Source organism: Antechinus flavipes, chromosome 3 (assembly GCF_016432865.1).
Source record: "Antechinus flavipes isolate AdamAnt ecotype Samford, QLD, Australia chromosome 3, AdamAnt_v2, whole genome shotgun sequence".
NCBI classification, from domain to species: Eukaryota; Metazoa; Chordata; class Mammalia; order Dasyuromorphia; family Dasyuridae; genus Antechinus; species Antechinus flavipes.
Window position 1 is genome coordinate 457,209,808 of NC_067400.1, and position 13,953 is coordinate 457,223,760.

Sequence of the window (13,953 nt, forward strand, 5' to 3'; positions counted from 1 at the left end):
TTCTTACAGAAAAGTAATATTCCATAACATTCATATATCACAACTTATTCAGCTATTCTCCAATTGATGGGCATCCACTCAGTTTTCCATTTCTAACCACTACAAAAAGGGTTGCCACAATCAGTTATTTTTTAAGGTGGTTTTTATGCACAAGGCTATAGTTTGTATTTTATTGTTTCTGCTTTCTGAATTCATTATGTTATTACTTTTTATGCCACCTTATTAATTTTTAAAAAATATTCCTGATTTCTCATGACGCAATAATATTGTGACATGCATTCATATATAATAGTTATTCCTCAATTTTGTAGGGGCACTGAACCTGTTACCAGCCTTTTGTTATTATATTCTTGTACAAGTAGGTCTTTTTCTTCCTTAGGACTTGGAACTAATAATGGTGGTTGTGTTAGGTAAAGAGATCACAAAAATTCTTGAAAACTTATTGTTTTAATTCTTTATTTCTTTTCAAAACGTTCAGACCAATTCATACCAGTAGAGGGTCACATAGCTAGAAGTGTCTGAGGCTAGATTTGAACTAAGGTTTTCCTGACTCCAAAGGTAAACTCTCTCTACTAAACACCTAGATGCCCTGGGGATAAAAAAATACAAAGAATGAAAAAATTCTTTCTTGGAAGGAGCCTACACTCTAGCAAAGATAGACAAGAAGAGGGAGTGAGTGTGTGTGTAAGGATATAATACATATATCTATATAGATATCTATAGCAAAACTGTTTAAGAGGGAGGTCACTAGCAATTCAAGAGGATCAGAAAAGACATCATATAGAAGGTGGTGCGTGGGACAGGGATTCTATGAGATGAGGAGGGATGTTTATTGCAAAGGCAGAGAGAATACATGAAGTAGCTTATGTGAGGATTAGAGAGAATGCCAGTTTAGCTGGATCACAGAGTGAGTAAGGACAAGGTAAAGAAGAAAAGAAAAAACTCAAAGTACTCAGGTACTGCCTTCAAAGATTTAAGACAAAGCCGAATCGATGTGCTACCCAATTTATTAAGAAGCACAGGATTAGTATCTTTCCCATCAATGAGAGGAAATGTGGTGTACAAGTAAATCTCCAAAACTCAGACTCACTCATCTTCCAAGGTCTGTATCAGTTCTTTGCCCTCTCACTTTCACTTCTTTCACCCTACCAGGAAGGCCTTAATTACTGCTGGTCTGTGCTCTTGTAAAAGTCTTCTAATGGATGTTTCTGGCTTCTAGTGTCTTCCCTATCCCATCAATCTTTTACACACCTGCCAAAATAATCTTTCTAATGCATTACTATGATGTGGAGGTCACACTATCATGCCTGAGGCAGCAATTGGGCAAGCTGCAAGGTTTAGCATAAAGTATGCTGCAATATAACCCATGCCCATGCCTTATTCTTTAAACTTGTGCTTTGTTTTTTTTGCCATTTGATTGGTGGGCTCCTAGTAAATGCACATGGTGTCCCCAGGAACTGGAACCCCCTTACGAGCCCTCAAACCTCACATCTGGGCTTAGATTATTTACTGTTCACGAATTAAATTCCAAACTCAAAGCCTCCATAAGATCTCTCTCCTCTTTTCTTACTGCACCTCCCAAATTAATTCTATATTATTTCCTTTCACTTATATCATGGCCAAACTCAAATTTTATTATTGACTTTTTATCTAATAATAATATTCATAATCATGGCTAGCACTTATAAAACACTTCATGGTTTGCAAAGAACTTTATAAATATTCATTTTATCTTTACAACCACCCTGTAATGCAGGGACTATTATTATTTTCATTTTATATTTAAAGAAACCGAGGGAAGTTAAGGGCTTTGCCCAGCCTTATTGTCTGTGGCTGGACTTGAATGTAGGTCTTGCCCTCTCCTCCCCCCCCGCCAATATATTTGTGTACATTGTCCTTCACTGAGTTATTGACTCCTGCTATGCCCTGATCATTAAAATCCTTCTCTTTTCCAGTTTTAGGGCCACTTCTTTTATGAAATCTTTCCTAACCCAGTTAGAAGCCATCCCATCCACCAAGAACCTCTTGTGCCACCACCTGCCTCTCTCCAATGCATTGTCTAACTTGGCAGCTAGGTAGCCCAGGACCTCGTATCAGGAAGACCTGAGTTCAAATGCAGCCTCAGACACTTGTTAGTTGTATGATCCTGGCCAAGTCACTAAACCTCTGTTTGCCTCAGTTTTCTCATCTGTAAAATGCAGATCATAATAGCACCTATCTTCTCAGGGTTTTTGTGAATATACAATGAAGTAAAAACTATATAGCACTTAGCGCCAATTCCTGGTGGATAGAAAGCACTACAGAAATGCTAGCTATTACTATTATTTATTATTGCTATTATTACTTGTATCCTAAGTGTTTGTGTATGTCTTATTACCTCTACAAAACTGTAAGGTCCTTGAGGATTTCATCTGGTTTCATCTTTACATCAACAATGCCCAAGGCATTGTATACAATATGTTGCACGTACTTAATAAAAAATATTTGCTGAACTGAACCGATTCGAACTAAAGAAGTGCTACAAACCAGACTTGAGGCAAATTACTCAAAACTGAATAGCATTTGTAAAACTGAGATTGATGATCTGACTTGGAATATATGAAGGGGGTCTAAAAAACAGAGATGTGTTAAAGTATAATCATAGAACAGAATCTTTGACAAGGAAAATAACTAAACAATTTTATGTACAAAATGGCATCTCATAAGCACTATTAGGTACTCAGTTAAATTCCTAATTCTATCAAGTAGGATGAGAGGACAGACGATTAGAAAAGGATCAGTGGGGAAGAGGGTAAGTAAATTGTAAAATAAATCTAGAAATGAAGGAGGAGAAAGTAACACAAACAAGAATTTTTCAAACTTTATAGTTACTGTATCTATACTGCTCAAGTACAGCAGCAATGTCTAGTACCTGCCCCCATACTTTGTATATAGTAAGCGCTTGTTTGATTTATTGAACTATCATACTGCAATTTCATTATTGGAATCACAAGATTCAAGTAAACCAACCACCTGGTTGCCTGAATGATATGGTGCAAAGTACTGGTTTTGAAATCAGAATCCTTGCTTGAGTTCTAGGTCTAATACTTAATATCTATGAGCCAAAACCCCTAACATTTTTAACCTCAGCATTCTGATCTGTAAAATGTTGACAATATTTATACTTCCTGCCTCAAAGGCAGGGTTGTGAGGAAAGAGCTTTGTAAACGACTAAGTGGTACATAAATATGAGTTACTGTTAACTTTATTAGTCTATGACTGGCAAAGTATAGTCATTAATAATGAAATTCACAAGCATGAAAATTATTCTTATAGCAACCAAGTCTTGGTGAGCCAATCATGCATAGAAGATTGTATTCCTTAAAGCTAGAAAGGCATTTACTGATTATTACCTAGTCTAATCTAACTCATTTTGCTTCTGAAGAAGCCGAGTCTCAGGTTAAACAACTCATGCAAGGTTAAAGATCTAAAGTTAAGTGGTAAAGCAAGGATGGATGACCTGGGAAAACAGGGAAGGCAACAAGAAAACTGCATAATTGGGGAATGTTGGGGTACAATATAGTAAATGTAGGTAATAGAAATAAAGGGGAAAAAAGGACAATGAGATACGCTCAAATACAACCAAATGTTTATGTCCAGAGAAAAACTGTTTAAGACAAACTGGCAACAGAAATTGGATACTGGACTTTGTGTCTTTGAGCTATTCTTTATATGAAACTTACCAGCATAAAGTTAGAAGTCAATATAGAAACAGCCAGTAGAAAACTTAAGTAGGTATAATGAAGAAAAAAAATGATGGTCACATCCAAGTGTTCAGATATAAACACATACCTTAAAAGCAATACTGTCATAAGTGTCATCTTCCAATGTGAAACACATCTAAAATGTATTTCATAAAATAATGGAACACTATAGTTCTATAAAAAAATGATAAAATAAGCTGATTTTACAAAGGCTTGGAAAGATTTACATGAACTGATGCTGAAAGAAAAAGTCAAACCATGAATACATTGTACACAATAACAGCAAGAATATGTAATGATCAATTATGAAAGACTTGGGTTCTTCTCAGTGGTTCAGTGATCCAAAGCAATCCCAGTAATGCCCTCTGCAAGCAGAAAAAGAACTATGGAGATTGAATGTAAATCAACACATGCTCTGTTCACTTCTTTTTTCTTTTTCTTTTTTATCTCTCCCATTGTTTTTCCCTTTCGCTCTGATTTTTCTCTCCCAACATGATTCATAAAGCAATGTGTATCAAAAACAAATTAAAAAATATATGTACCACCTTAAAAAAAAAAAAAAAGGTGGTGTTTCATAAATTTGACTCAGTTTTTAGATGGGAAACTGAAGCCTTATGAAATTAAGCAGTCTACTTATAGTCAAAATCAGTGGCAATATTGAAATCAAAAGCTAGGATTTCAGATTTATTTAAAACCACATACTTATGTAGGTCCTGTATCTGTTGTAGATCAAGCATATATGTTAATTATTTACATCCCAGAAAAAAGCTATTTCCATTTGTTATATTTCCTTTGCATGATTGAGGTATGAGTATAAAATAACATCTCTATAATTTTAGTCCATAGCAAAGATACCACTATACACCTGAAATGGCATGAAACCAGGGGAATGTATTTATTTTGTTCTGGTTGATTATTATTTACTTTACTCTTCAGTATTACTATTACTAACCCCACTACCCATGGTGCTACAGTTTATAATACTGAAATCAAATAAAGCAGCACATGGCCACCTGAAAACATTCCTTAATGTGTAATATAATCCTCATTACTAAAAATGTCAATGTACAAAATAATTGAGGATCACTAAGCAATCACAAAGCAAAAATGGCCACAAGAAAGGATTGTTTCATATTACAAATATGTTTTGTTTTATATAGCTCTCTTCTATTATTACAATCTATTGGCAGAGAAATAAACAAATATAACTGGAATAGTAAGGACAGTAGAAGAACAGAAAAATAAACCCCCAAAGTACATAAACAGTGTCAGAATTAAGAGAGGATGTAAAGGGACTGCTATACTAATAAACCATTTGTATATATATGAAAGTCAACAATAATACATTCTAACAATAATACATTCAGGGTTCACAGATTCCTATTCATTTTCACAACTGTGTATGAAAGGAATATGGGGTACAGGAATAGTTCAGTTTTATCAGATAACACATCACATAAACAAAAGCAATGTGACAGAATATTAACCCGAGGATCCCAGTCACTGGATTTTATCCTTGATCCTGCTATGTGACATCAGGTATTTTCTCTGGGCCTTGGTTTCTAAAATTTTAAGTGAAAGGCAGCTGAAGTCCTCAAATTAGATTTTTCCTTCAAAGCTAATTGATTAATTTCTTAAAAGATCTACATAGAAATTTTTTCCTTTAGTGACCAGGTTGATTTAAAACAAGAGTAAAAAATACTATATAAAACATAAAACTGCTTTTTAAATTTAGAAAATTAAACCTCAAATTCTTTCACTACTAGATTTTTTTTTAATACATTTTTTCAATGAAATAATACTTTATGCGAGTTTCTCAGGTTTATTTAAAAACAAACACTAAAATCAAAATGACTCAATTTAAACTGTACTGGCTTACAAACATACCAATATACTGAAATGAAAAAAAAAAAAAAAAGAAATGAAAATAGCTTTGGAGGTAACTACGTCAGGCCAAGTTTCTGAAATTTATGCTTAGAAATTGCTGTATGCTGACTAAAAGGAGGATACATGAGCCAATATGTCAGGGTCTGTAGGGCCTCAGTCAAGAACAAAGTCTTCTGATGAATGACATCCAGTAAATTACTACACCAAATGATCACTTTTCATTTGAAATAAAGAATGGCATGTTACTTTAATTTTCTTTAGTTCAGCAATTTCCTTTTGGCATGAACTTAACCACCTCCCTTAGATCTTTTTTTACTGATCATCTAAAGAGAATAGTGCTTCTTCCTTTAAAAAATAATATAAACCACAATCTACTACCATATCTTTGAGAATAGCATAAATTAAAATAATTACTGTTGCTTAGGTGCAGAAGGTTTTCCCTTCTTCTCTTGGAAAATACTCATTTTTAAGAATGCAAAGGATGAACCTGAACAGAAGGGAAATGATCTAAAGCCAAGAATTAGTGATCTTTTTAGGGATTGGCAGAAGGGAGATGGGGAACAACCATCTTCAGCATAACCAAGACTGAAGTGACCCTGCCTATCTCCTGTAGCTAGAAAAGGCTAGAGTAAAAAAGAAGTATCCTTCACTCCCTCCCTCCACTTTTAACATAGCTTTGTAAAGTCTTCTGGCATGGAATTTCTCCTTTGGAGGTCTTTGAATACTATTGAGATCTGGCCCAATGTAGTTTGATAGAATTACTGACATTTACTTTGTGCTGCAATGCAATCTAATGATCAATCTAGGACAAGTCATTAAAATAAAAGCTAATAATACAAAACTAAATACAATAAAATTTTAATTTTTAATGTCAAAACTAATTTACATAGAAGGATAGCTCAACTGAATTGATTAGAGTATTATAGAACTGAGGCCAATGTTCAATCTCTATTTACGTAGGTCCAAACGTGCAGCTAATCATGGTTTGTTGTTTCAAAGACATATACCACTGATCTCAAGGGATATAAAGAGGAAAAAGGAGGTAAATGAAACGACCAAATTAACCACCATTATTCAACTCAAATCAAGTATTTATAAATCACCCACTATGGGCCAGGCATTGTGTTAGGCGATACAAATACCAAAAAGAAAAAAAATTCCAACTTTTAATGAAGGAGCTACATTCCAATGAGGGAGACAAGTACACATTAAAAAATAGACACAATATAAATATGTATGTATGTATCTATATACTACACAAAGTAGTAAAATAAAAAATAGTTTGGAAGAGCACAATTTGGGGATCAGGAAAGGTTTCATGTGGAAGATGGCAACACAGACTTATTTTTTTAGTTTAATTAAAGGGAAAATGTTTTATTATTTGCATTATTCAGGGAAACTGACAGAAGTTATCAGATATTTACTAAATTTCAAATTGCTTACTGTTATATAATCTTAACAGAAGTCCTTTTATTTATTTATTTTTCATCCATAAATCTCCCCTGGTTGGCATTTAAAGCCCTTAACAACTTGTCTCCAAACAGCCTTTCTATGCTTACCATACATTACTCTATTTCAGTCATTCCATGGTTGAGGCACTGTGACTCTAGGAGTCTGCAAAGGCAAGATCATGTGTGAGGAATAAGAAGATGGCCAGTTTGGCTGAAACATGGAGTGACTGAAAGAGAGATGTATTTGCATTAGTTCAGTTTACTCTCTACCCTTTTCCCCCTCTTTTTAATCCAGTGAAATCTATTCCCTCACCTGTTCTGAGAAGCCCCCACTTGTCTTTTTTTTTTTTTTAATTAAAGCTTTTTGTTTTCAAAACATTAGCATGGATAATTTTTCAACATTAATCCTTGTAAAACTTTGTGTTCCAAATTTCCCTCCTCCTTCCCCCATCCCTCTCCTAGATGGCAAGTAATCCAATATAGACACAGACACATTTTAAAAGGAGAGAGACTCTATGGGGGTGGAGGTGAGGAAGAAAGGAGTGCATTCCAGAGATGGGAAGGCACAGGTAGTATTCATAAGTGTTGAAAGTGAGAAAAGGCCACTCTGGCTGGATAGCAGAGGATAAGAGGAATTAAGTTCAAAGAGGCTGAAATGATAGATTGGGGTCAGGCTGTATATGAAGAAGATATGTTTAAGGAAAATAATTTTTGCAACAGTGTAAGAGACTTGAGGCAAGATCAACTAGGTATCTGTTTTAATAGATTATTATCAATCAATTAACATTTATTAAGTACACTAGGCACCGTGCTAAATGCAAATGGGAAAGATGTTAAAAAGGTAGAAGACAAGATAGGGAAACTGATTAAATATGTAAGGTGAGGGAGAGTGCGAAATTAAGGACAATGAAAATATTATGAATTCAGTACTCTGGAAGAATGATGGTGCCTGACAAATGGTTGGTACAGAAAAGGGGAAGCTTTAAAGAGAAAGATAAGTTTAGTTTTAGACATTTTGAGTTTAAGATGTCTCTGGGACATTCATATTGGAATGTCCAAGAGGCAACAATGGAGACTGAGACTGGATATGAAGATCTGGGAATTATCTGCATAGAGATAGTTAAACCTGTAGGAGCTGATAGCATGCAGAGGAATAAGAGAAGGGGACCCAAAACAGAATACTGGGTACAGTAAGTGGGCATAATGTGAATAATGGACCAGAAAAGGAGCTTGAGGAGTGGTCTGGCAAGTAGAAGAAAACAAGAGAAAGGAGTGTTCCAAAAACCCAAAGAGGAGAGACTATTTAGGAAGAGATAGTAGTCAACAGTGTTAAATATAGCAGTTAGGTTGAGAAAGATTAGGAAAGAGAAAGGATCACCAGATTTGGCCCTTGAGTGATTAATGGTAATTGTGGAGATAATTTCAGTTAGTAATGAGATAGGAAACCAAACTGAAAAAGGAGTGAGAAGACAAGAAATGAAGACAATGAAATATAGACAGTTTTTTCCAAGAGTTTAGCTGACAAAGAAAGGATAGAAGATGAAATGAAGGTTTTTTTGTTTTTTTTTTTTAAAGGAAACTTGGGCAGGTTTAAAGACAGAAAGGAATGATTAAGTTGATAAGGAGAAATTGAATTAGTAAGGAAGGGAGGATAACTGAGGTTGCAATTGACTAAAAAGGATGGAAGAGAAAAAAAATTAAGTTCACAAAGTAAAGGGACTGATTATAGTAAAGTCAAGGACTATGTCTTTCTTTGGAAGAAAAAGGATAGGAAAAGAGGAAGCTATTATCAAATGCCCTTTTTTTTCCCCCCAACAAAGAGCCACGATACTCAGCTAAGAGATATGAAGTGATAAAAATGACAATAATAATAATTAATATTTATACAGATTTTCAAGATTTGCAAAACATTTTACAAATATCTCATTTTACCTAGGAGATAGCCCCATTTTACAGATAGGTTTAAAAAGCTAGAAAATGTCTAGGGTAGGATCTGAGCTAAAATGTCCCCGACTTTTGGGCTACCTAGATACTTTTAAGAAGAATTATGTGGTACCAGAAGAAGGAAAGAAAGAGGTTGAAATAGCTTCTGTGGTGAAAAATCAAGGGTTTGTATTGGTGTCCCTACTCAAAGATGACCAAAATGACATCACTATATTGGGATCAAAGTAGAGTGTGTGTCTAACTGTGGTTAAACAGACTATCATTAGGTTGAAGCTGCAGATGGAGGAGAAAATTTGGAGCAAGAAATGAGAAAACAGACTAAAGTGTGATGGGAACAGAGATCTCAAAGAGGACAAATAATAGGCGTGAAAGAGGTGAAGCCTTGGGAGGGACAGAAAGACACAAAGCTTCTAATTAGAGAAGTGTAAGACTTATGGGCAATAGTGAGATCTAATAGTTAACTACCCCTCTGTATGGCTGAAGTGGAGAAAAGTAGATCGTGGGATTTAAGGAGGCAGAGAAATTGGAAGCATCTCAATGAATATTAAAGTTTCACAGCATAAAGGCAGGTACTGGCAGGCAGAGGAAGACGGTGAGAAACAGGGAAGAATAAGATGAGGGTGAGTGAAGGAGGCAAAGTAAGTATGGAAGTAACAATAAGGTGTAGACAGCTATACCATTCATCAAACACTGACTATATGCCTAGTGCATATAAAGCACAGTGTTAGGAATAGAAGAAGATAAAAAGTTTAGGAAAGGATTTCTGACCTTATGGAGCTGTAAGATAACATATACCATTATTAAATGATAATGCATGGAGAGTTACAAAATGTAAAAGTGTGTATGAGGGCTAAGAAGAAAGGCTGTTACCAACTAGAACATGAGGGTCAATCAGAATAAGTTTTTGGTGGTGGTCACATTGAGAATATTTTTAAATTTTTAGTTTTCTTACCTCTTCTTTAAAACCTGAGAATCAATGATAATCAATTCTTCAACAAATTTATGTATGTACCTAAGTGTACTATCCATTAGAAAACTGATTAGCTGATTGTGTATTTAATATTCCCACCAAGGAAAAACATTTGGTTAATCCACATATGTAAGACCCCTTTCCATCTGTGTCAGAGATGGAGAAATACTGGATACAGAACAAAGCTTCTTAAACTTCTACTTGTTACCCCCTTTTCAGCAAGAAATTTTAATGTGAACCTGATAGGCATATAAAATAGGTATACAAATCAAATATTTACTGATAATAAATTACAATTTAAATAGCTTCCACCTTCAGATATGCAACCTCATATGGGGTCACAACCCATTGTTTAAGAAGCTTTGGTATAGAGAATGTTTAAAAGACATTGAGCAGTTTCACTGGAGGAGAAAATGGGACAGTAGCCATATGAGGCAGAAGGGTCACAGGAAGCTTTTTTTTAGGATTTGAGAGATTATTTCAAATGGGAAGAAGTTGGGCAAAAGTGAGAAGCTGAAAAAATGCAAATGAGGGGGGCAGCTAGGTGGTGCAGCGGATAGAGCACCGGCCCTGAAGTCAGGAAGACCTGAATTCAAATCAGGCCTCAGACATTTAACACTTCTTAGCTGTGTGACTCTGGGCAAGTCACTTAACCTCAGCTGCCGGGGGAGGGAGAGGGGGAAGGAGAGGGAGGAGAAAGAAAAGAAAAATACACATGAGGAAATGACTGTAGGTAGGATCAAAAGGTAGGAGAACATGGAATTAAAGGTATCAGTGCAGGAATCAATGTTAATGAGGAATAAAGATACTTTTTCATGTGTGGCCATGAAGAAACTGGATAAAGTCAGAGAAGCTTTGAGAAGTGAAGATAGCTGTGGACAATTCATGCTGGATGGTCTTATTCTCAGTCATATAGAATGGTAAATTATTACTAAGTATGAAGGACAGGTTTTAAGATGATATAGAACAGTGACTATAAGGAAAGAGATGAAAGACTATTGAAAAAAAATGAGCAAGCTAAGGGTCTTTATTTACTTTTTTACCTAGAGACTATACAAAAATATAAATCAGTCTAGAATGTTTGGGTTATTCTAAATTCAGATTGTGAAGTCATAAATTAATTACTATGCTTATGCAAAGATACTTTCATTTACTTAGGACTATTATCAAAGCAGAAGATCATGACAGATTAAATATACCTTTCATTAAAGTACCTTTAAGTACCTTGCCTCTTGGAAATGATCCAATAGGAAGAACTATTAAACTCTAAAAAATTACATCCTCTCTTAACGTTAAAATACTAAGATTATCATATGGAAACTTACCACCCCATAGGCCCCATTGTCTCTGCTCTGGTTTTTCCCCGTTTAGCTTCCTTAAGAAGTTCTTCTATTGCCTTCCTGAGGGGAAAAATAAAGAAGCTTTTGAAAAAACAAACATATAACAATAATTACAGAAGAAAAATACCATCTTTTTATCAGGGACTTTTTCACTTTTGGGAAGGCCAGAGACCCCCTTGACTCTTTGGTGATAGCTACAAAGACCTTCTCAGAAAAATGTTTATAATTAAATATATAAAGCACATAGGATAACAAAGGAAATCAAAGATTAGTGGAAAATAAAGATGAAATTTTTTTCCCCTCATCCCAGTTCACTATTCCCCTGAAATCTCTATGGGCTGACTCCTGGAGAGTTTGCAGACCCCAGGCTAAGCACACCACTTTTATACTGTTTATAGTACTTGAGTACAACCAGAATAAGAGCTGACATTTGTGTAGCTCTTTAGTATTTGCAAAGTACTTTCCATAAATTATCTCATTTGAGCCTCACAACCCAATGAGTCAGATATTATGGAGATTATTAATGGAAACTGAAGTTCAAAAAGTCAGAGATGGGATAAAGAACTTATCTTACTGAACCTGAGTCTACCTAATCCTGCCCTATAACTTCTCATTTTTATAAAATTTTCTAATGTTAAAACATATTCAAGGGGTGAATGGGTATAAATTATTTTTCATACTATTCACATAAGAGACAATGTCAGATTTCAAGAAAAATAAAGATGACAAGTCGATGATTTTTAGGAACATAAGGAGAATGTTAGCAAGACCACAGTTGATACTCATTCTTTAGGCTACTCTTTTCTCTAAGGCAAATCATTTTTCTTTAACATGCTTTGGGGTTTAATCAACACTTTTCAGATTTCTATGTATGTATGGAGATGGGGCCCCTGGATACCTTATATACAAGTCCTTTTCTTGTAAATTTCTAAAAATATGTCAAGGATAGCAGAATCTCAGTAACAATTGCCAATCTTACCTACTGTTTTAATCAAAATCATCAAAATATTTATTCAAAATAAATTATTTTTTTTCTTTTTTAAAGACAAGAAAATTGAAATTCAGAATTTACATGTGTTACCCATGGTCATAAAACTAGCCAATGTCATAATATTCTCTTTCCTAATTTCAGGATCTGGGATTTCATCATGTGTCCCCAACTTATCATCTTTTCTACGCCTTTGTAGAAACCAATTTCTGGTTAAGGGACCTTATAATCTGGCTGGTTTCAAATAAGACTCAGACAAAGTCATTGCTGAAGTTGTACTGGCAAACTTTCTAGCTCTCAGGGGTTTTGTCAGCACAGAATTTTAGAATCTAGGGTGGTGAAACTATATCCATAAAGGGCAAACTTAAAGTGCTACAGAATTATTTCTGTGACTTTGTGAGGCATTCATTCATTCAGTAAATACTTCACCAACCCACCAGTTAGTTGCACTGGCTACCTCAAGATGTCTCAGTCTCGAGGACAGCTCTTCTCTTTAAAACACTCCTGTATGTTTTGTCTTCTATTATAACGTATTTTTTTTAAGGTAAAAACTATCTTGTTATCTTGCATTTGTAGCATTAATTAGCAAAGAGCCTAACACATAATGAGTACAAAATAAATGTTCTGATGAAAAAAGTGAGGTAGCACAGGAGATATTGTAAAGTTTAGAGGGGATACTATAGTTCAACTTTGACCTCAGACACTTAATAGCTGGGTGACCCTGGACAAGTCACTTAACTTTGTTTGCCTCAGTTTCTTTACCTATAAAAAGAGGGGGAGAAGGAAATGGCAAACTACTCCAATATCTTTGTCAGGAAAATCCAAAAATAGGGTCAGGAAGAGTCAAACATGATTAAACAACAAAAAGAAATTTTTACTATATGAAGAACACTGTAATATAGGCCATGAAAAGTTTATATAAGACTAAATTCTTTCCAGATGGAGCTTATAACCAATTTCTACATGAATATTTTCATTATCTCCCTGGCTACCATTATCTCCTCTGGATTTTTATATATGTGTAGATATATTGCATATACCACATATTTGGTATATAAATGCATACCTGCTATTTTCTGTTTCTTTTCTGTTCTATATCCCCCAGCATCTAGCACAACATGGTTACTTTACAAATGTATTATACTATAAATGTACTATAGTATTTAAAATGTATTATATTTTGTATATATATTTTTATATATAAATGTATGTTTATAATATATGTATATATATATATATTAATTTGGGGATTTTCCTTCCACATATAATATAGTCTCCAAACTATACAACATAGTATAGTCTCCAATTATATTATAGTATTATAAATGTATTATATAATAGTCTCCATATTTTACTCTATAATATCCCTGTCCTGTGCTTTGCTTTTTATGCCCTAGTTATTATCTTATAGTGCCCTACAGAGTATAACATGAAGGTTTTTTGTACCACACTGAATCTGAAACATACCCCTCCCCCCTTACCAATTAACACGAACTCTATTATTTTCCTAATAATCATTCATTCAATCAGATATTTCACAGTTGAGTTATGTAATATCAATGGAAGATAAATGAATCTGATTATCAAACTATATTCTTGCTTCTTTTATTAACCAAGAAATGATCATTTG

General features: G+C 34.5%; 1 protein-coding gene across 3 annotated transcripts in view; it reads right to left on the minus strand.

Annotated features, from left to right (window-relative positions):
• POLR1D (RNA polymerase I and III subunit D) overlaps positions 1 to 13,953 on the minus strand; it is a 52,966-nt gene that overhangs the window by 7,024 nt on the left and 31,989 nt on the right. For 2 of the 3 annotated variants that reach the window (XM_051986537.1, XM_051986535.1), the window contains exon 2: positions 11,321 to 11,395. The exons of the other annotated variant lie outside the window; for it this stretch is intronic. In XM_051986537.1, coding sequence (XP_051842497.1) covers positions 11,321 to 11,337 — 17 coding nt within the window. In that variant the 5' untranslated portion in view covers positions 11,338 to 11,395. The remainder of the gene's footprint in view (positions 1 to 11,320; positions 11,396 to 13,953) is intronic. 3 annotated transcript variants of the gene reach the window in all.